The 23,974-nt window shown below is 36.4% G+C and overlaps 2 protein-coding genes across 6 annotated transcripts in view; one reads left to right on the top strand and one right to left on the bottom strand.

The window, feature by feature from the left end:
• The window catches only part of LOC125649552 (adipokinetic hormone/corazonin-related peptide receptor variant I-like), a 102,465-nt gene extending 89,892 nt beyond the window's left edge, over positions 1 to 12,573 (bottom strand). The window contains exon 1 of one of the 5 annotated variants that reach the window (XM_056167120.1): positions 11,951 to 12,573. In XM_056167120.1, the coding sequence (XP_056023095.1) occupies positions 11,951 to 12,415 (465 nt within the window). In that variant the 5' untranslated portion in view covers positions 12,416 to 12,573. The remainder of the gene's footprint in view (positions 1 to 11,950) is intronic. The other 4 variants (XM_056167121.1, XM_048877177.2, XM_056167119.1 and 1 more) reach the window with 4 other exon arrangements.
• A 10,270-nt stretch (positions 12,574 to 22,843) lies between these two features.
• Positions 22,844 to 23,748, top strand: LOC130055229 (RE1-silencing transcription factor B-like). The gene is given in 2 exon segments (XM_056167118.1): positions 22,844 to 23,447; positions 23,450 to 23,748. Coding segments are annotated over 2 exon segments (651 nt in total). The 5' UTR covers positions 22,844 to 23,095.
• Positions 23,749 to 23,974: the final 226 nt, after the last annotated feature.

The raw sequence follows: 23,974 nt of genomic DNA, 5'->3' as shown, positions 1-23,974 counted from the left end.
ATGAATAAATAATGCAGCAAATTGTCGTCCTTTAAAAAGAAGGATGGAATACGCGGACCTATGTATTTATAGCATAAATATTATATTCTAGGTTTCAAATATAAATGTGTTTTAGAAACTTAAGACCGTTTAATTTTGAAACATGCAATATCTGTGATTTAATTAAAAAATATAAAGGTTAAGAAATATTTGTAAAATCTGGGGGTCATACGGAACAATTAGAAATATGTTCTCATGAAAATTGCTGATGAAACATTTCCGATTCCGATAAACATGTAATTATGCATGCGCAAGCTGACTTTTCCCCCCATCTACACGGTCACGTGCTATACCCTGTTAAATGTAGGTTCGCTAAACGACGAAAACAAGGAAGTTGTTCAACCTTAAATTTCATTAAATTAAAAGTAAACAAATTTTTACCATTTTAAAAGTGTTTGTTAAAAATTATTGACAAAATCAGTGTTAGTCAACTTCGGAAGGGGGGGGGGGGGTCCAGGATTTCCAACAAAAAAGGAGGGAGGATGTGAAAGTCAAGTATTAACCAAAATATTCAACCATTTTGGGTACCAAATCTGGAGATTTCATCTATAATGTCAGTAATGCCTTGTAAATTTGTTATGAAAAAAGGAGTTTGCCCCCTCTAAATCCGCCACTGAGCTCCATTCAACAAAACATAATTTGGACTGTGGACGTCACATCTAATAAACATCCGTACATACTCAGCATAGTTAGAACAATTGATGACGAGTTCAGATATGCAGGTACAGTCAAGGCACTCATAATTGTTAGCGTGCAACGATAAACTGTTTTCCTCGTCTGGCAGTAAAGTCAAACAAAACATGTCAACCGAGTTCTCTGGACGTATGTTTTGTCGGACCCTCAAACCAACTTGTCACATGTACCAGAGACGTGAAAACCTTGACCCAGGCAACAAATGAATAAATTCCATAGCCCTAAGCCCAATATACACCTTTATAATGGTTTTCTTGACACTTTATTACATATGAATTAATTAGAGATTTCATGTCAGTTTTCTTCAACATTTTATTAAACACCCGTGAATTAAATCATCTATTCCTTGTAAAGAATCAAGAACAATCAACAAGTTTTTGGCATTCATTCTGTCCTTAAATATGATATGGAACTTCCTTACTTTTATGCATTACCTCCCTTTCTTTATTTCTGTTGTACATTTGGTATAGGAAACGAATACTGATTTAACACTTGATAGAAAAAATATTTGTGTGCATGTCGAACTTGACGAACACAATAGAATTTCACTCAATTGTTGTCCGTAATCTTCGTTAGAATGTCATTAAGATTTTAATGGTACTCATTACGAAATACTAGATAAAATACATGTAGGTAGATAAACAATTTATAAAAGCAATGTAAATACAGCTGAAAACATTGCAATCTCAAATTGCTGGGAAATTTTCTTTAGAAGTTGTTTGTAGATCAACAAGTAGTGTGGCATAATGCGTGCGCAGATGGACAGTACCATGTACATTGTACATTCACCGTACAACCCATATGGAATCAGCTCTGATCTGCCAACGCTAACCGGCATTGTAAAAAACAATCTCTCTTCCTCTCCTGATTGCAGATACACGTAATACATACAGAAAACAAGTTAGAAACAAATGCAAATAATTCGATATATAAAAATGTACAAGGATATATTTTATACTGCCGTGATTTATAGAGAATCGGGGTTTCAGTCAGCCCCGAGACCGGAAATAGAGCGTGCTCAAAGATACAAATGAGAACAGATACTATAGAGGGGCATTAGTGCCACAATTCCAATTTAATGGTGTGTTGTTTTTTTTAATATTCTGGATGACAGAGTTTTAGGTCACCTGAGTAACAAACATTGTCTATTTTTATCATATTCGGCATCATCACATATATAGAGATGACATGGCCATCCAGAACCTACAAAGAAAATCCAATACATGACTCCAATAATGTCATCAAACACTATTATAAGGAGTTCGGTAGTTTTCATATTTTGTTAGCTACAACGGATACCAAACTCTGTGAGACCTCAGTACATGTCTACATCAGGTTCCAACATCTCGGTAACCGAGCCAGAAATTCATCTTGTTGTACATCAAAAAATAAAACCTCAAAGAAGCTTATATTCCTTTTACTGTTAATCAGTGGGATTGAAAGTCATCCAGGAACAAGAACCAAACCTCAAATTTCCGACAATCATTTTGAGTGCTTCAATAAAAAGGGTCTGCATATGATACACATTAATGCAAGATCCCTGATAGGCAAAGTTCATGAAATTCAAATCATTGCTAATAAATAAAAAGCTGCAATTATCAGTTACAGAGTCATGGCTAGATTCATTAATATCAAACACAGAAATTAACACCACTGGCCATACAACCAATCGCAAAGACCGTATTCGACGAGGGGGTGGCGTATGTACCTACATTAGAAAAGATCTTGCATTCACTCCGGTTGAGCTTGAAGGAATAACAGACAGCGATGAGGTTTTGTTATTAGAACTCCTGCTGCCAAAAACAAAACCAGTTATTGTTGGAACGTGTTATAGACCTCCAACACAGTCACATTTTCTGGAGAGATTGGAGAAATTCCTCATTCAAGTGCGCCAGGACTCATCTTCACAAGTCAAGGGTTATTGATTCGCTGAGGTAACGAATCAATAACCCTTGACTTGTGAAGATGACCAGGACTGTGAAATCATTCTTCTTGGTGATTTTAACATTTGCACATTAAATACCAGCAATCAACTTTTTCATGCATACAACAAAGTCATCAAACTATAAGTTTAGATAACATACATTTACGAGATCAGTATTTATTAAATTTTAGAAAGTCTGGAACAAGGCCAAATACGACTACTTTAGCGACAATTTAGACGAGAACAAACGTAACCCCAAAAAGTTGTGGTCATGTTTTAAAAGTCTTGGGTACCAACAACATTCTAAAACTGGCGGTAATACTGTTTTGAACATTAATGGGGAACATCGCTTTGGAAATCAAACATTTGCAGATCACTTTAATTCCTTTTTCACGACAATTGCAGCAAAGCTTGTAGAAAACCTACCTTTTCCCAAATATTTATACAAAGCAGCTTCACATATCATTAAAAGTTTCTATAAAACCAAGAAAAAGTCTGAAACGTCGTTCATTTTAAAAGATGTTGGCGAAAAGTTTGTTTATAAAGAACTCTGTAGACTTCATGATACCAAACGTACGGGCTTAGATGGGATACCAGCCAGATTTCTCAAAGATGCAGCACCTATCATTAAGCTTCCCATTACATTTTTGATAAATCGGTCTATATCGGAAGAAACAGTTCCCGAAGAACTCAAAACTGCCAAAGTTAAACCTCTTTTCAAGAAAGGTGATAGATTAAAACCAGAAAGCTATAGGCCAGTAAGCATTTTGAACATTGTGTCTAAAATTTTTAGAAAAAGCAATATACAAACAACTCGAAAGTCTTCTTATTAATAATAGCATTTTATATGACTTTTAATCAGGATTCAGAAGTTCATTTTCTACAGTGCATTTCACAGATCATATCAAATCAAAATCGGCTAAAAACCTTTTCACTGGTATGATTCTTCTTGACCTTCAGAAAGCTTTTGATACAGTTGATCATAAAATACTCTGTGAAAAATGGAATGTCATCGGCGTTAAGTCAATTGAATGGTTTAAATTAAATTTATCTGGGAGAAAACAAATTGTAAATGTAAACAATGCAAATTCTGGTGTCTGTAATGTTACATGCGGGGTGCCTCAAGGCAGTTTACTTGGGCCTCTTTTATTTCTAGTATATGTGAATGATCTTAGTGCAAGTATTGATCCTGATTGTAAAGTTTTATTATATGCAGATGACACAGCCATTTTATTCTCTCATTCTAATACAAACATTATAGCTAAGAAATTATCATTAATGTTAGAAAAACGCCATGACTGGTTGGTGGACAACAAACTCTCACTTCATCTGGGGAAAACTGAAAGTATTTTGTGTGGACCACAACGCAAGCTTAAATCCATCGATAGTAGTTTTTCTCTCCATAGAATGTAAGGGTATTAAAATAGATTGTAAATCATGTGTCAAATACTTAAGAGCTATTTTGGATAATGTATTGTGTGGAGAACAAATCGTTGATGGTATTGTTAAAAAAGCAAATCAACACCTGAAATTCTTATACAGGCATAAATCATGTCTATGTCTACTGTCCAGGAAATCTCTTTGTAATGCTATAATTCAGTGTCATATCGACTATGCATGTACATCTTGGTACGAAGGTTTGACTGTTAAGCTTAAGAAAAAACTACAGATTATTCAAAACAAAGTTATTAGATTTATCTCCTAGAAGTAGTATCAACGCTGAAGTATTTGATAAGCTGGAGTATTTGAACATTAGCAATAGAGTAAAACAGCTTCGACTGAATCACGTCTTTAATATTTTTCATTAAAAAGTGTCCAGATTATTTGAAAAAGAATTTTAAAAGAAATTGTTCATCCAGATCAACTAAGCTTAATTTCTTTTTACCAAGGGTTGAGAAAATGGAATCAGAAACTTTTTATTTTAACGGCATCAACGATTGGAATTCTCTCCCTGATCAAATAAAATGTATAAACAATAAGATTTCATTCAAATCTGCAGTTAAAAACCATTTACTCAATGAAATGAAGAAAATGGCAGATAGTGACTTCTTGTAATATTGATCCACATTGTCCTGTTCATACATAGTTATTACAGTTGTTATTTATTCCAACAATTTTCAATACTCAGTACTGTTGAAATGCAAGCTATTTAAAAGTATTCTTATGTGTTTCAAATCAATGTCTTTCAATATCTTTCTTGTTCGCATTAATTTGTTATGCTAATAACAATGATATATTGTGTATGTCATATTATAAGATCAGAAGGACCCCATTGGAAATAAACCATATGACTTTCATGGGTTATCCTTGTCATAGGCATATACATTAATTTATTCACTGTGCTCTTAAAGTCAAATAGCTGTTAAAATGTACCTTTTTATCTTATGTATTTAACAACAACTTTTGTTTTAACTATGTGTTCCTCTGTGATATTGTCTTGTATTTATATTGTATATGTGCCTATTCCTAAATAGATAAACTAAACTACAAAACAGGTGACTTATTACAGATGGTTGTCATGCGTTTATAATTTTAACTTCTTAATAACTACCATTCCAATTCTTTTCAAATTTGGTATGAAGCATTACTGAGACGGGGGTGGGGGCTAAATTGTAAATATATTGATTTACACGTAGATAAGGACGAATTCTACCAAAATTGTAAATTTCATGATCCCCGGGGTAGAGGTTCTGACTCCAGGGTGAGGCCAAATTTGGTATACAGTGTATATATGTAAAACATATAGACAATTCCTTTTTAATGCTATTGGTACTAGACAGTCCTTTGCTAAATTGTAAATTTCATGATCCCAGGGGGTCAGTGATTGGTTCCAGGTTTGAACCAAAATTATCATAGTGATTGTATTTTCTTTATCACTTGAAAGACTCCTTTACGTTTGTTGGTATGGTATAAAAGCTAAGTGCATATTTAGGAAACGCAGAAAAGGATGTGCCAATCTTGAGAATGCTGCAACCCCAGGGTATTGACTCTAGGATGGGTCCAAATTAGTCATATTGTGTTAATGTTACGTATATTATATCATGCAAAGCCTTTCATCACTATAGGCACTTTTGAGGGCATTGAAAGGAAAGATGTGATCTTAAAACGCATACATGTACTTTTGTTGAATATAGTATTCAAAACATGAATTTTATTCTCAGTTTCATAGCCCTTAGGACTAGTGATGCTATAACTATATGTAATACCCAGGAAATCGATAACACCTGTCGGTCTTTTGTTATCTTTCTTATTGAATTAACAATTAGATTCTTTTAATTTCTGTTATTGATTTTTATTCTACACATTTAATCAACGATTCTTTTCGCAAGATTACTATTATTTATTATTCTCATTCTTGTTAATCTGCGAAGTTAAGGAAAGGGCAAAGCCCGGACCTTGGGACATATCAGAGGTGGAACAGGTGTCTTTAGGAGGAGTAAACATCCCCTGTTCACCCGTCACTCCCATCTCGAACCCTATATCTTGATCGCGTAAACGGAGTATTTCGTAGTCAAATCAGTAGAACGATGTGCCCTGTAGTACACTACATATTGGGTGAGGCCTATCCTGTCAAACGACTGCAAATTGAGAGAGATGCTGATCTACCAGTATGATCGTGTTTCTACACGTTATCATGGTTATATGTATTAAATGAGAATAGGAAAACCAAATTAAAAATGAAGAAACTGTCAGTGTCCGTGATAACAGTTACAATAAAAAGTTATTCATCTCCCGAATAGATCTAAATATCGGGATTACGATACCAATACTGTTCACTAATAGATGCTGGCATAGTTACATATGTAGATATGGTCGTTGTAAGGTGTTTCGTCGATGTATATAGACTTAATTATGTTTTTAACGGAATATGATTTTTAAAACAAATTTTAAAATATATAAATTCATTAAACTTTCCGGTGCAAAGCTTTGGATATACTTACTCTAAACACCGAACGAAGAAACAGTTTGAAAGATTAGCATAACGAAACGTTCATGGTCACATCCCTACAGAGGCACTATACTGAGGTTCTAATGAAAGATCACGCGGATTTTTAGGCTTTAAAATATCACGAAGGTCTGTAAAATGACGGTATTTGATTCAAAAACATCGTTTGTTTTCATGCTTAATACTTTGAATATTCAGCTCCTCAACTGAGGAAGGTGTACACTATATTATACCTGGCTAATCAAGCAAACTTGTAACTTCATTAAATTTTATATAGAGATATTGAATTTCTATAAAGAGCTAGCACGTATCCAGCAAGAAAAACTGCTGATTGAAGCGAAGTACCTACCTACAATGCAAATTCTACAAAATCCGATTAGTATTAAGGAGATCTCCTAATTACGAATCAATTACATGTCTCCTGATCAGTTACCTGCGGCATGAACTATCTCTATATTACGGGAAAACATCTCGAAGTTGCAAGTTACTTTTCTCATTTGTACGAAAGAATATGTATCACAAATTACTAGAAAATAGTAGATTGCAAATGAAATTATTAATTAAGATTGACGAACTGTTACAATACCTAATATGATGCCCCTTTACTGTCCAATATACTTAATACACCATAGCAACTTCAATAATATGGAATTATTACAGTGCAATTAAAACTGGTGAATAGTTACAATACATAATGCCCTTAATTAATACATCGTGGTTATCTCAACAATCTATACAATCATACAAAAGTGAAGACAATGAACAGTGATCAATGTGCTCTACTCTCTATTTTGAATTCTTTATAGGATTTATGAAATTTATCACTGTCCGCTATTTTGAATTTTCCTTCAATAACATTGCCTCGTAAATTTCGAGACCTGAACTCGCGTCTTTGAACGTGTAATTACGTGAATCTTTTTGTACTGACTCGTAAATTACGAGATTTATTCTCGTACATGTAATAACGAAGACCTTTCTTGTAATTACTAGCAATTCAACTCGTACTTCCGAGATCAGAAATGAATATCTTGAAATTATTACGAGAAAAATATATCTCCCATGTGATATCAATCGGCTATCTAATTTCATTGTTTGTATCATTTACACTCTACTTTTCTATCGATAAACTATTTTCAATTATATGTTTCTATTCTATAGAGTTTGCGCTTTGATCTATCATTTACATGTCTTAACTGTATTTAACAAAGATCAGATTCAATGTATGGTTTACAAATGCCAAACAATTTTACCCGAATTTTTCCTGAAAAAATATAGATTCACGAGCAGTCTCTATTTTTTTTTTTACAACTGCGAAATATTGTTATGGTGTGTTGGTGTCACAGTCTGCGGTGATAATGATATTTTAAAGTGTGACCATATTCAGAAATGGTTGAACCAATAGAGTTCCGCTGGAAAGAAAGTCAGTTTATTTAACAAAAACTTTAATTTTATATGATAATTCCATATTTTTAAGTCAGACTTAATTTCAGAACTCTCATCTGCAGCTTTGATACAAAAAATCGTATATATATATATATACAACTTCCCATATTTATGTAGCAATATTCCATTATCACCTGTATATGATTTAACAGTGTTCAATCTCATAACTCTAACAAGCAATACAAAATAGAGTTGGGCAAACAATACCAGAGGTGGGATCAGGTGCCAAGGAGGAGTAAACATCCCCTGTCGACCGGTCACACACGCCGTGAGCCCCATATCCTGATCAGGTAAACGGAGTTATCCGTAGTCAAAATCGTGTGCCAAGAACGGCCTAACAATCGGTATGAAACACGTCAGACAGCATTTGACCCAATGATAGGTTGTATTGACGAACTAGATGGTTATAACGACCATAGAATTTGCGAAATGCTGACTTTAAAGGAGACTGTTAGAACCCCTGCACCATCAACTTGTTTGTCAGTAGCCTGCTTCTTTTTAAAAACTGACCATAAGTAGAACAAGCTCTTGCGTATCGAATCAGTTGATATATATAAACACCATATGCAGGTGATAATGGAATATTGCTACATAAATATGGAAAGCTGACGAAGGAGAAGCTGAAATCATCCCGTTTGTCATAAAGTGGAGTTGTTACTTTGCCGTTGATATCCTAATAAAAAGAGCTACAACGAAATTCTGGATAAAAATTCTAACATTATTAATGAGTATTCATTTTACCTTACAACCAAGAATGTAGATTCATCAAGAAAATTGTCCCTAACTTTTCCTCACGGATACTTACCATGGTTTATATAGACATAAACTATAGTTTACATCGTTGAATCTCACTTCATGCATGAAAAAATATAGTTTATGAAATGTGAAGATAACGAAAAGTGAACATCTCATAACTACTATAAGCAATACAAAATAGAGAGTTGGGCAAACAGGGACCCCTGGATATACCAGAGGTGGGATCAGGTGTCTAGGAGGAGTAAGCATCCCCTGCCGACCGGTCACACCCGCCGTGAACCTTATATCTTAATCAGGTAAACGGAGTTATCCGTAGTCAAAATTAGTGTGCCAAGAACGTCCTAACAATCGGCATGAAACACATCAGACAGCATTTGACCCAATGATAGTTTGTATTGGCAAACTAGATCGTCACAATAAATCGTGACTGTTGAGGGGCTTAATTTATCCAATTGCAATACATATCTTACGGTTTAGATATATACTAAACTCTTGCAGACCTCCAGACGGTGTAATGTTAATGGTTTGTATATACAAATAGGTATTACATAGACTGATCTTTGTAAATATCAACACCGCTGAATTAAATATCTTTCGTGATGAAGGTTGTTGAAAATTGCCAAACAGAAAAGCATATGGATTTTCCCCACAGATTAATGGACATAATGAACAAGTGAAGATAACGAACAGTGATTAATTTAATAAATCCTATAAAGAATACAAAATCAAGTATCTAGCGCTAACATGGACCCGTTTGATATTTCCTGCAAAGTCTGTGAAAACGTACACATAGACTAGACATTAACCCGTACATGCGCGGATGGATACAAGATAATTACAGGGATTTTGGAAGTAAAAAAACCAGACATTGGAGTTATGAAGCCTTGATTGAATAAAAGTAGAAAATACATGTATATTATATCACAAATTACACGGGCGATTGTTGGAATTTTTTTGTTGTAAGTTGTGTGTTAAGGAGAACAGACTAATTCGTATATCTTTAAAATAAACATACACAGGTTTTTAAGGTTTTTAACCTTAGTCGTTGACATAAAATTTCATTTTATTTGCTCTCGTACAACATTTTCTGTGTAGATATTCTTTCCTTATACCAGATAAAGCACTACACTCTAGTACAAAATGATATTCATCAGCAATTTTTGTTTCATTACATAAAACACATAATCTTTCGTTATATGGTATACTAAACCATCGGTCTTTCTCTACTGGAAAGCGATGGTTTGTGATACGAAATTTCAAAAAGATGCTACTGAGTTTCTTGGGTAGATTTTTAAGATATGTTTCCAGACCAAAACTTGTTTTAAAAATTATGTGCATTGCTAAAAACATCACTAGACCAAGTCTGGACAATTTGATCCTTAAGACTTTGTTTTACAGCGTTTTTTTTTTTTTTTTTTTTTTTTTTTTTTTTATATATATTTTTCAATCACATTACCATGTTCATATCATATATAAGGGAGTCCACATATGTTCAAAATTCTAGGAATGCATTCATACCATGGATTTTTAAATATGCCATTATAGTCCTGTGGATTTAAATATTTGTAAAGAATATTTATTATCTTGTTTTCATGACTAGGTGTTGATTTGACCCAATAAGAAATCATTCTAGTATACAAAGTATAAACACCTATCGTTACTTTGATTTCACTTATCTTCAATTCAATTAGAGAAAAGTCAATTACTTAACCCGAGGAACCGCAGGAGTTTGTGCCCGGATGAAAAACAGAAAGAGAGTAGGAATATATCAATTAATGGCAAAGAATGTATAAGGTTATGGGGGATGAATCAGGACAGAGACTCCCAAACTCCGAACTGGCAGTGACAATATGATCGAGATACAATGGGGGATGTTTTGTATTCATAATTCATCATATATTATGCATACATTGTAATTGAGATGTGCATGTAGGTTTGCAGTCAAACGTATAGCAAACACTGTGAAAACTGTGTTTCAGTGATGGAAAATTAAAATGATATGATACAAATAATAATTATGCTTGCACAGTTTACCGAAAAATGGAACAGGCATTTGTATGCCTCTGAAGGGATTTGTACCCGGGTCTCTGTTACAGAGTTTTAGTTTTCTCTGTTACAGAGTTTTAGTTTACATAATGCACAAAGTAAAATTTTCTGTACCTGTATAATTCTTTAGAACTGTACATGTTTGTAACAGTAAAGAATTAAACTTATCTAAAAAGACAATAATATTAACAAATCAACAATGATAAAATACTGTGCATGTACAAAACATTGATATTAGCGTTGTAAAGAAAAGTTTGTCACTTAGTAAAAACGTGCATTTACAAAATTTTAATCTTTTATTTTGTTTGAATTAAAAAAAAAAATTCAACATTTGAACGTATGCACATGGACGTATTCCGAAGTAAACAATTTGCTCCACAGCATTTACACAAAATTATTTTTCTACATTAATCAATTCTTTAAAATGTTCATGTAAGATGCGTTCTTTTTTAAAATGTGTCACTAATTATATTTAATATGTGCATTTCTTCAGGATTTCACATTTGCAAAATATAAATTTTACGTTTAATTTTTGGTCTGTCGCTCTCGGCTATCGTATGTACACAAATAAGCAAACCATTTCCAGTTGTATTATATCCAGCCACTGAATGAGATAGATTGTGTGGATTTAAAGCACCAAAAATCAAACCGGAAAGATTTCCAATCAAGTCATCGGACGGCCGAAGTATATTAACAGAATACGTACATGTACTCTCAGAGATTGGCAAATGTACCTATTGCATGCTAGATATGTCGTTAGTTCATAACTTTGAAGTATTGTAAATTGTTTTTATTGTTTCGGTAAAATTACGAGGTTTCGTGTTTCAAAAGACCGCATATACACGCAAGCTGATGAAATGAGATCTATGCAGTCATTTCATCGGAACTATATAATGAAATTAAGTATCATTTAAAGTAGGCTAGGTTACTCGCATAAAGAAGAATATGCTCAAGTTTAACGAAACAACACCGACAAACAGCAGATCATGTCTGGAATAATTCTAAGACATTGCTCATGTTAAAGATCACAGAAGTATTCCGGGTGTCCAGCATCAAATAATTACGAGGACTGAATAGAAAGCATGGCGAATATTGTTCCTTACCTCTGGTATGCTGAAGAGGGCACCGACGACCCAAGCAGAGCCCGCCATAATGGACCTGGTCTTAGACGACTGTGTGATGAACTTTAGCGGGAACACGAAAGCCAGGAAACGGTCAATGCTGATAGAACACAGGAGGAACGTGGTAGTATTCTGTCCAAAGTTCCACAGAAAACGGTACAACTTACACAAAAAGTTACCTCCCCTCCAAGCAACAGTAGCGTTATGAATCATTTCCCCTACTGGGATTACAAACATTACCAGCAGATCAGCCGTCGACAAGTGTATGAGGAAGAAATTGGTGGGGGACTTCCGGTTCCTGCTGCAAAGAAGGGTGACGAAAAACGCAATATTTCCTAAAGCGCCAATAAGAAAGATCACACCGAAAGTGATGATAGTGTACGCATATTTGTTACTGAATTTCAGGTAATCGGGGAGAGCGTTATCGTCCGTGAGGTTTCCATCCATTTTCGTTAAGCAATGGAGAGATCTCAAAATCACAAAATATATAACGCCGAATGATATGATATGTGATACACTATACGGGAATGTGTGCTGGACTCCTTTAGAATATATCGGCGGAGTGCAGGTGCTCTGAATGCGGGCCCTATGTCTCTCTTGTTGTAATATCGTTTGCCAAAATCCAATTGTTTATCATTTTTAGCCAGATTTAGAAATAAATAGCTGTACATATACGTCAAACAACTGTGTGTTAAATGAAAGCATGTGTTTATCATTGCGTAATTCTAAATGCTACCACGTACAATTGACGACGGGAGTTGTATTTTGATTTCTGTGACAGACAGTAGCCATTGGGCCATGTGACTTCTGGTTTGGCTGTTTTATGTTCCGTAAAAAATGTTCACTCATATTGAGACATCACCATATGTAGGTGAAGTACCACAAATTTAGCCTTAGCACATAGGGCTGTTGTAGTAGGGGTTGTTTAACGTACTGTCCCCAACGCCCGCCGCGACACGGGACCTCCGTTTTTAAGGTCACACCCGTGATTCGCACTCCTTAATGCCGAGCGTAATCACTAGCTATGTTTAACGCGGTCGTGGAACGTGATACCGTGGCACCCTGTCGATACATACATGTAGTTAGACAGATAAATCGTGTTGCAATGGCGTGGTTCTGATTTTGTGACAGATTTAGTTTGATTTCACCGTATATTGTGATTACAGTCGTTACGCATTTGTCTGTACAAATATAACTTCTATTACTAATAAATCTAAAGTATTAGTAAGATGTTGCAATACACGTATCAAATCTAAAGGAAGAAACATTTCCAAGAGGAACTATTTTGGAATGCATGTATTACACACACAGGGAATATGAATTGTAATGTAATCTTAAGGATCTAACACTTACAAGTATGTTTCTAGTTTATTTTACTAGAATGAACCCAAGCAAGCTAGGTTAGTTACAATATGTCTCGTACACTTTGAAACTTTTGTTTGAGATATAATAAGGATTAGCGTGGAGTAAACATAGATCAGATCTATTAATACTTCAATGTTTAATGCAAGAAACTCATGCGCAAGTATTGTTGAAAACTGAGTACATATTGTATATTCCAGAGCATTTGATGCTCAAACGTAAAAAGGTGAAAATAACGTACATGGATCAATCTCACATATCCCACAAAGAATACAAAACCAAGAGAAGGGCAAACACGGAATCTTGGCTTGGATTTCTTGAATAAATCTCAGACTTAAGTTTGAGTTCTCTTTTATTTGAGCAGTCAAAATTTGAGTAAAATCTCGGACGTCCAAATTTCGACTAAAGTTTCTTTCGAGAAATCTGGGTCTTGAAACTCTCTCAATAGTTGCGGAACTAGGCTGTTAGGGGCAAGCATCCCCTGTCACACTCGCCACAAGCCCTATATTTTCATCAGGTGATATGAGTAATCCATAATAAAATCAGTATGCAAAGAACAACCTAACAAATGGTATGAAACAAGTCACACGGCATTGAATATAATGATAGATTGTATTTGCAAATTAGCAGTAGCCTGTATCAAATTAAACATTTATCATACACAGAACATGCTTTCGCTTGTTGATATAATATAGATGTACATGTATATGGTGGAGAAGCTGAAATCATTCCGTTTGTCATAATGTTGAGTTGTAAGTTGTCGTTAACATTTATGTTCAATAAAATATCCAAATATTTAGCAAATATGGAATGCTCTATGACATCGTTTGTTTCAAGTTCACTGGGCTATATCGAATCGATCTATAAATGAAAATTAGCATTGTTGATGATTAAAACGTCGTCGATATACCTAAATGTCAATTTAAAGACCACAACAACCACACGCAAAAGCCTTTGAATAAATTCTGAATACAAAAACTGCTCAGCTATTTAAAAGGAGCACAATTTGTTTCCATGGAAATTCCAACAGACAGTTGGAAGACCTAATCACCAACGACAACTGAGATATTGTCAATGAGGAACTCCAACATCTTTATGATATCAACATCAAAGTATTTGTGCATAGAATCACAGAGTGGAGCTTAACGTTTTGGATGACTGATCAAAAGATATGAATATTTCCATGCTCTATATTTATTGAAGAAGCCACTGTATATAACGCCCAAAGCCTAGTTTTTTAAATATATATTCTGAGGAATGATCGTCTAAAGTGTTGAAAAGTCATTGTCGTGCATTTGGTGCTGTTAATTGGGGGGGGGAGATTGTGACTTTAAATTAACTAAAAGTTCTTTGGAAACTTTTAGAATGTGCGCATTGATTTTCTTGCCTAATACGTCGGAAGTGTTTCCTTCGCAGCAGTTAATAAAGTGAGGAGCAAAGATAGGGGCTTGGTAGAACATTCTCTGGACACATGAATGCAACTTTGTAAAGGTTTTTATGAAGTTTTGGAATTCAGTATAGGTACGGTAACTCATTCATTTGTACCATTGACTGGGATATTGAATACATGTATATCTAAATCTGAAGCGTGGTGTAGAAGAATTTTGTCTTCTATAGGAGAACTTGGCTTATACATGTGTAAGTTGCAATACCAAATGTAGAATCAAAGCCAAGATCATTTAAGATACAGTTGTAATAATGAGCCTTACAAACAAAGGCAATGTTGTTACTAACTTTGTCAGCTGGAACCAGTACATATTCCTAAATGTAACCTGCCTAATTCTTTCATCGCCTATAGTTTACTAAACACAGAAAGATAGATGCCACGTACTTTTGTTTTAATGAGTCTAAAACAAGACTTTAATGTTCTTCAGTATACTTTGATCCATTCTGCAAAGATTTCAGGTTATTCCTTTTCATATTTAACCCATCGTTTGACATAATCTTCAACAAAAATAATTTTTTTCATAAGATATATGAAGTTCTGTTGTCAATTGACAGATTTTGGCTCTCTGAATTTAGGACCTTTTAAAATAAGTGACTTTAGGTTCCCATTTACAACTACTGATAGAATTCGACCAAGTTCACAAACATTTAAAATTGTTGAAATAAATCTGATGGAATTCATGTTCATATCATGGAAATTATAAATGAAAATTATCATTTCAAATAGAGGACATAAACTTTTGTCTCATAGTCAAATTACCAAAAAAAAAAGTGTTTAGATAATTTTAAAAAAAAACGTTTCAATCATTTCACAGCATTCGATTTGTGCAATTCTCCATTTTCAAATTCAACATATGAAATAATGACAGAAAACGAGGGATTAGGTATAAAGAATATTTCGATAAGAATGTTTTCATTATATGAGTTGAGATTGATCACTGTTCGTTATCTTCACTATTTCATTGAACAGCGTTGGGCGCCTATATGTAGCAGTCAAGCAAACTTTGCATCCCCTTCCCCACGCACCACCACCCTGCTAAGACTTCCAAAGGGATATTACGATGTTTAGATTACAAACAAGCATGGAACTATAGCATGCAATTTTTATATCGACGTGATTGTGTTTTTTCGACCTTGTAATGTCACGTTGAAATTATTGTGTGTTTACATTACACATAGCAGACTTGTTACAAAATTCTCGTACGAATATCATAATGGAATGTAAATATTTTCGTATAAACACATTCTCGGATCATGAGGCCATGGACGCTCGATTCAATTGACAATACTTAAAAAGAACGCCACTTCTGTTTATTTAAAACTGCACTTTTACGCTAAAACACCTATTTTGAAAACTCACCCGAACGTTTCATTTCAATACTAGAAACAAAGCAGATAATCTCAGGCTAGTTTATGTAAGAATGTGATAGGTTTCCCAGACATCCCAATGTGTATGTCATACTCCGCGATAATGTACTGAATCACGTGGTGGAGGCGTTTATTAAAGTATGATCCGAATTTTGACATTTTTTTTTATCTTGTAAAAACACTATTAAATTATCGCAAATACGTATTTATGAGGCTGTACGACATTTCATACATTATTTCACCTGTTTTAGCCAGAATTATTTGATTTTGAATCGGTGTTTATAAACAACTGTCACTTGGCCATCTCAAGTGGCAGTCACGTGTCCAATTCATACCATCCGTAGTCTTATCTGTGTAAAGCTATATATTTTGTTACTACAGTACTGTGCCGGAAGTTTACGAGAAATATAATTAGCAAACACCTTTTAGTAATTCGTTGTTTTACGCTCTTTCAGTCCTAGGATTCCCCTGACGGGTGTGGGGCTATTTATAGACGCCCAGCAGACAATGTATAATTTAAGCATACGCACTATATTTACGTTTAAATAATCTTCTCATTGTTTTCTTTTACATGCAAATGCTTTCAATTAAGGGAAAGTTAATAACTTTAAAAACTAATTAAAGCAATTCTGTACAAAATAATACATGAACATCGGATCGCAAAGCTTTAAACTAAAAGCAGAGAGGGAGAGAGAGAGAGACAGAGAGAGAGAGAGAGAGGAGAGAGCAATATTGAGTTCCAAGTACAAACCACGCTCCCCTACGTAAATATTTTATCAATGCTACATGTACCTTACTCTTAAAGTGACAGGATTCGCCACTTATCTCGGCTGAAAATTTGGACTGACGCCTTCACCGAATCTCGCAGCAGTCCTTCATAATTCATGTCTGGAAATCAACTTTAAGTATCTGTGCTGAATCTAACAGAGAGCGTGTAGGTATTTGTGCTGTGTCTGTGCCGAATCTAACAGAAAGCGTGTAGATATCTCCAATGTATCTTTCTCTCGTTCTCACATACATATACATGTAGGTGCAATATGATTATACAGTGTTATTTCATATGTGTAATGATTTCATGTTTTTCAATGTTGCAAGAGGCCTACAGAAACGGTGATCTAGAAACTTAACTATGGCTGATACACAATTAGCTAGCAGCGGGTGATCTAGAAACTGTTGCTGATCATGTGACCCACAGAGGGTATATATACAGCTGCAGCCAGTCAGTAAGTTTTTCTTTTAAGCCAAGCGGAGGAAGAAGAAGCATTATAACGGTTAGTTTGGTCAGGTGAATTGCCTAATATTGGAGGCTTGCCACAGGTGGGTTGCCTTATATAAATATTGGAGGCTTGCCACACTTCTTTGTTATATAGGACCATTTGTTTGGAGTCTGACCACAGTAGTGGCTAGCATTTTAGAGGTTGACCTCCTGGAGGTTCGCCTATTTATTTGTCATTCTTCCTCGGTTAGGGAAGGTGTAAGGCTTCAGAGGTTAGCAGTTCACTGTCCGTCCTGAATAAGGCATTAACACAGTAACTGCTGCTTCTGGAGTTGGACCACCTTTATTCGGCTAGGGCTTACCTCTTAGATAGTTGTTACTGCCTGAATAAGGCATATCTCTATCTAGAGGTGTATAAACTCATAAAGTAGTAATATAGGCCGACCAAGTGTGATTTTCCCCTAAGTAAGGGAAGGGTCTTATTTGTATATATTTGCAGACCAGTAGTTATATATTTAAATCACTTTGGAGAGGAAAACTGTATCATTTTGTTCAATCATTTTTACAGAGGAAAATTATTTACTTGTTGAATTAATTCAAAACCCCAGATCCTGGAATCAACCGGGTACGAACCCCCTTGACACGTTACAAAATTTGGTGGCAGCGGTGGGATCTGGGGAACTTTTTGTTGGTTTAAATCATTGAGTTTTGTCCCTCTTTTGTAATTCGGAGCTAATTCATATATTTTATCATTGTGTAAATACTTAAAATATTATGATGTCAGCGATAGAAAAAGAATTAAAGAAATTACAAGATAGCTTAGGATTGTCAGATACAATCAGGAAGACAAGCGCCAGAGATTCAGGCATACCTGAAAGCAGGCATACCACAATAGGTGACAAGTCATTAGAGGGAACTGGAGCGAAACCTAAAAAGGGAAGGAAGACCACTAGTTTTCTTGAATATGACGAGCCTAGTTTTGTAGTAAAGGACAATCCGTTAAGCTCTGATCAGAGTCGATTATCAAGCACGCCGTACATTGACACTGCAGCCTTTGATGAGGTTTATGGAGATAATGTTACACGCCGGCGCCAGAAGAAGACTGAACACGAGGCCGTCCGTTCTGGAGTGAAGACTGACAAATATGATGGCAGTACATCTTGGGTAGATTTTAAATCTCATTTTGAAATATGCGCTACCCTGAATAAATGGTCAGTAGCAGAAATGGGCATGCATCTGGCGGTATCCTTGAGAGGACAAGCCCAGGGTGTCTTAGGTAATTTACCTGAGGGAGAAAAGTGTAACTACAGATTGTTGTGTAAGGCACTGGAGGAGAGGTTTTTACCCACCAACCAGACCGAACTCTACAGAGCACAGCTCAGAGAGAGACGACAGAAAGCCACAGAGACATTACCCGAACTGGGACAAGAGATTCGGCGGTTAACAAATCTGGCTTACCCCACAGCTCCCGTAGAGGTAAGGGAAACCCTTGCGAAGGAACAGTTTATAGATGCTTTAAGGGACAGAGACATGCGTCTGAGAGTGAAACAAGCGAGACCTGCTGACTTGAATGACGCTGTCAGACACGTAGTAGAGTTGGATGCATTCCAGGCAGCTGACCAGCGTATGCATGAAAGCCCAACTTACGCTAGATCCACACATAATGAAGACGAAAAACTGGACCCCATTTCAATATTGACCAAGGCAGTGGTTGATCTCAAGGAGGAAATAAAGGTCCTTAAAGATGAGAAGAGGCATACTGAAAGCCTTCAGTCTGTACAGAGAAGAAGTGGACAAAAGCCTAAAGTTGTATGCCACTTTTGTAAGAAACAAGGTCATGTTAAAGCAAACTGTTTTAAGTACTTAAAGTCCTTGGGTAAAGCAGCCAGCAAATACGACTCTTCAGGCAGAGAGGGTTATCCTACTTTCCTGAACAGCCGTGATAAAACAAATACAGGCAATAAGGAAGCAGGTAAATCAGGGGTTACCTGTAAAGTTGGTGAGGCAGGAATGTTTATACATGCTGAGATTAAGGGCAAAGTCGTGAAGTTTTTGGTAGATTCGGGTGCAACATTGAGTATAATATCTCCTGATATTGTTAACTCTGTTGTAGGTGTTACTTCAAACTTCGCTAAGTTAGATAGACCTATAGTGACTGCTAACGGCTCACGCCTGAAGACGGACGGTTTAGTCACCATCACATTTAAGTTAGGAAATGAAAATTTTGTGCAAGCTTTTGCTGTTGCTGAGATAGGTGTTGATGGCATACTAGGTTTGGATTTCTTACGAGATCAGATGTGTAATTTAGATATGTCTTCTATGACACTAAGAGTCAGAAACAAACCTTTTAATTTGCACCTTGAGGGTAAAATTGGTTGTTGTAGAGTTACCCTGGCTGACAATGTTTGCATACCACCAGGTAGTGAAATTGTTACAATGTGCAATGTTTTACCTCCATTGTTTGATAAGGTCCCGGAGGTAGGTCTTATAGAGCCTTCTTGTCGATTTGTGGATACTGATCGTGCTTTGGTAGCTAGAGCCGTTGTATGTGGAGGCAAAGTAGCACCAATAAAATGATGAACTTGTCAGATCAAGCTCATACGATCTATAAGGGGACATTAGTGGCTAACTTGACACCTGTTGACAGTGTTTGTGCTGGGGTACAAGAAAATAAGAATTTTGTCAAATGCCAAAGGTTGCCCGATCATATAAAAAACCTGTATGAAAGAACTGTAGAAGGGATGGACTCCAAGAATGCCAAAATGGTGTACAAACTGTTATTACAGTATTCGAATTTGTTTGCCGCAACTGATGCAGACCTAGGCCAGACACGTGTAATTGAACACAAAATAGATACTGGAAGTGCACCTCCCATCAAGCAGCATGCAAGACGTCTTCCTGTCCACATGCAAGCAGAAGTTGATGAGCATGTGGATGACATGCTTAAAAGAAATGTCATTGAAGAATCAACAAGTCCGTGGTCTTCGCCTGTCGTCCTTGCTAAAAAGAAAGATGGTACAACTAGATTTTGCGTTGACTATCGTAAGTTGAACGACGTTACGGTAAAGGATGCCTACCCGCTACCAAGGATAGACGACTCGATAGATCAACTGAGTGGAGTTAAGTGGTTTTCTGCACTTGATTTAAACTCCGGTTGCTGGCAGGTGGGAATGACTCCAGATGATCGAAGCAAGACCGCATTTGTAACACGACGAGGCTTGTATCAATTTAAGGTGATGCCATTCGGGCTTTGCAATGCCCCGGCTACCTTTGAGCGTCTGATGGAAACAGTGTTAAGAAACCTACAGTGGCGTATCTGTCTAGTTTACCTAGATGATATAATTGTGGTAGGGAAAAGCATAGAAGATATGATTCAGAATTTGACTCAAGTGTTGGATTGTTTATTAGCTGCCGGTCTAAAGCTAAAAGCACGCAAGTGTACCTTATTTGCAAGGAAAGTGGAATATTTGGGGCATATCATATCAGAGAAGGGTATAGCTACAAGTCCTGATAAAGTAAAGGCAGTTAAAAATTGGCCAGTACCAACCAACCTCACTGCGCTGAGATCTTTTATTGGTTTCTGCAGTTACTATCGAAGATTTGTGCTAAATTTTGCCATGATTGCGAAACCCCTGCATGATCTTACAAAGAAAAATGCAAAATATATTTGGACTGACAACTGCCAAAATGCCTTTGACAGATTGAGGACAGAATTATCGACAGCCTCTATCTTAGCTCATCCAGATTTTGAACAAGAATTCATCCTCGATACAGATGCCAGCAATGAGGCAATCGGCGCAGTACTATCTCAAGTACAGAAGGGAATAGAAAGACCAATAGCATTTGCCAGTAAAAGTTTATCGAATTCCGAAAGAAAGTACTGCGTTACAAGAAAAGAACTCCTAGCTGTTGTAACTTTTGTAAAGTATTTTCGTCAGTACTTATATGGAAGAAAATTTAAAGTAAGGACAGACCATAGTTCGTTGAGATGGTTGATGAACTTTAAGGATCCCGAGGGGCAGTTGGCCCGATGGAATGAGGTATTGTCCTGCTATGACTTTTACATTGAGCACAGACCAGGAAGATTACACAAGAATGCTGATAGTTTAAGTAGGATCCCATGTAAACAGTGCAAGAGCGACCACCAGCATACCTGCTCAAGTCTGATACCAGAATCAGACGCAGTTGTAAATAGTATTACCGACTACTCTGACACACCACTGAGTGAAATGCAAGATTCTGATAGGGACATTAGTAAAGTTAAAAAGTGGATTGCCGCACAGAAGAGACCTGAATACAATGATATATCAGGAGAGTCAGTGGCAGTAAAATCCTTATGGTCTCAATGGGATAGATTAGTTTTGCAAAATGATGTCCTCTGTAGGAAATGGGAGGATTTGGTTACAAAAAGTCAGAAATTACAAGCAATTATTCCTAGTGCAGAAAGGAGAGTAATACTTAAATTTTGTCATGATGATAGGACAGCTGGTCATTTAGGCATGCATAAAACCTTGTCAAGGATAAGACAGTCCTATTACTGGCCAGGCTTACAAAAAGATGTGCGTCAATACATATTGGGTTGTGAAATATGCACAAAGAGAAAGGCATCAAGTATGTCAAACAAAGCTCCTATGCAATTGGTAGGTTCAGGGTATCCCATGGAAAGGATAGCCACTGATATTCTTGGCGAATTACCTGAGACTGACAAAGGAAATAGGTATATCTTAGTCGTTGCAGACTACTTTACCAAGTGGACAGAGTGTTTTGCTCTGCCCAATATTGAAGCCAAGACAATAGCCTCCGTGATTGTGGAAGAGGTAATTACACGCTTTGGTGTTCCTGATACAATACACTCGGATCAAGGTCGCCAATATGAAAGCGAGCTCTTTCAAGAAACATGCAAGCTCCTGGACATTCAGAAGACCCATACTACTCCCTACCATCCGCAATCAGATGGTATGGTCGAGCGTTTCAACAGGACATTGACCACCATGCTTAGTGCCTTCGTAAATGAGCATCACTCAGACTGGGATGTTCATTTACCTTACGTAATGATGGCTTACCGGTCTTCCATACAAGAAACTACTGGCATGACACCAAATATGCTGATGTTAGGGCGCGAGACGAAAACTCCCGTAGACATTATGTATGAACCACCACGTAATGTTAAAAAGGCACCATCACACAAGTGGGTGTGGGAACTTCAAGAGCGCCTAGAAATTGCCCATAATACAGTCAGGAATAATATTGGCCAAGCAATGGTGCGACAAAAGCACTATCATGACCGAAAGCTAAAGTGGAAAACATTTCAAAATGGTGAAGAAGTATATGTATTCTTCCCCCGAAGAAGGCCTGGTACATCTCCAAAATTTACGAGCTTTTGGTAGGGTCCCTATAAGATTATCAGAAAGATGTCTGATTTGACCTACATGGTTAACTGTGGACCCCGAGGAGGTGAGCAAGTAATACATGTGGATCGCATGCGGAAGAAACATCCACAAATACTTGCTGGTGAAGAAGTTCAGGAAACAGAAGAAACTGTGTTGCCAGAGAGAGACACTGCACATGATACAGTCCCAGATCAAGAAAATTCAAGAAACAATTACAATGATCGCCCTGTTAGAAATAGAAAGCCACCTACATGGCTGCATGACTATTATGTTGATAAATAGTCTATGTGATCAAAATTATTTATTAGTATTAATGATCATTTATGTAATCTCTGTGTATTGTAGATGGCAAAGACAAAGACAACTCCAAACTATGAGTTTCGGCGCTGCCCCATGTGTTCATACTCAGCTAAGAGTGAGGAGGACTACAGGGAGCATGTTTTCAAATGCGCAATGAGGACTTTTCAATGTCCAAGTTGTGACTTTTCTAATAACAAAGAAGCTAACCTGAAGAGACATGTAAAGAGATGTCACCCAGGATTGGCACAGGAAGATTTGATTAAGCTTGGGGTAAAAGAAAATAGAAGTGAAGAGGTAAATGAGCAGGAGGGTGATCACGAATGGTTGTCTCAAGATCCGGGAGACCTCATTGGGGACGTTTCGGACAATGGGAGTGATGAAGATGAAGATTCATCAAGTAGAATACAGATTGCTCCCCTAAGGATGATGACTGTCTTATGGAAGGAAGACTGTTCCGTAAACCAACAAAGCCTTCCTTACCAGTGTCTCTCAAACGTAAAACGGATGTAGTGCCTCCAGTCCCTGAAAAGAAAACAAAAGATCAGGCGGTCCCGGTCAATGCTACAGAGAGGAAAAGAGACATGGGAACCCAGACAGATCCTGTCCGGAGAATCGTTAAAACCAAGACTGTAAAGAAATTCAGAGAAGGGAGCGTAGATACTAAGATTATTTCTGAAGAAAAAGTCGTGTATAATTAGTAATATGTGGTTGAATCATGAGCTTTTGTTAAATTATTGTATGTAAAGAAAAATTCTTTTGTTACTAGGGCTTACCTCTTAGATAGTTGTTACTGCCTGAATAAGGCATATCTCTATCTAGAGGTGTATAAACTTATAAAGTAGTTAATATAGGCCGACCAAGTGTGATTTTCCCCTAAGTAAGGGAGGGGTCTTATTTGTATATATTTGCAGACCAGTAGTTATA

This window comes from Ostrea edulis, chromosome 5 (genome assembly GCF_947568905.1).
Source record: "Ostrea edulis chromosome 5, xbOstEdul1.1, whole genome shotgun sequence".
Taxonomy (NCBI): Eukaryota; Metazoa; Mollusca; class Bivalvia; order Ostreida; family Ostreidae; genus Ostrea; species Ostrea edulis.
Note: the sequence above shows the minus strand (reverse complement) of the source record. Positions and strands in the feature narration are given on the sequence as shown.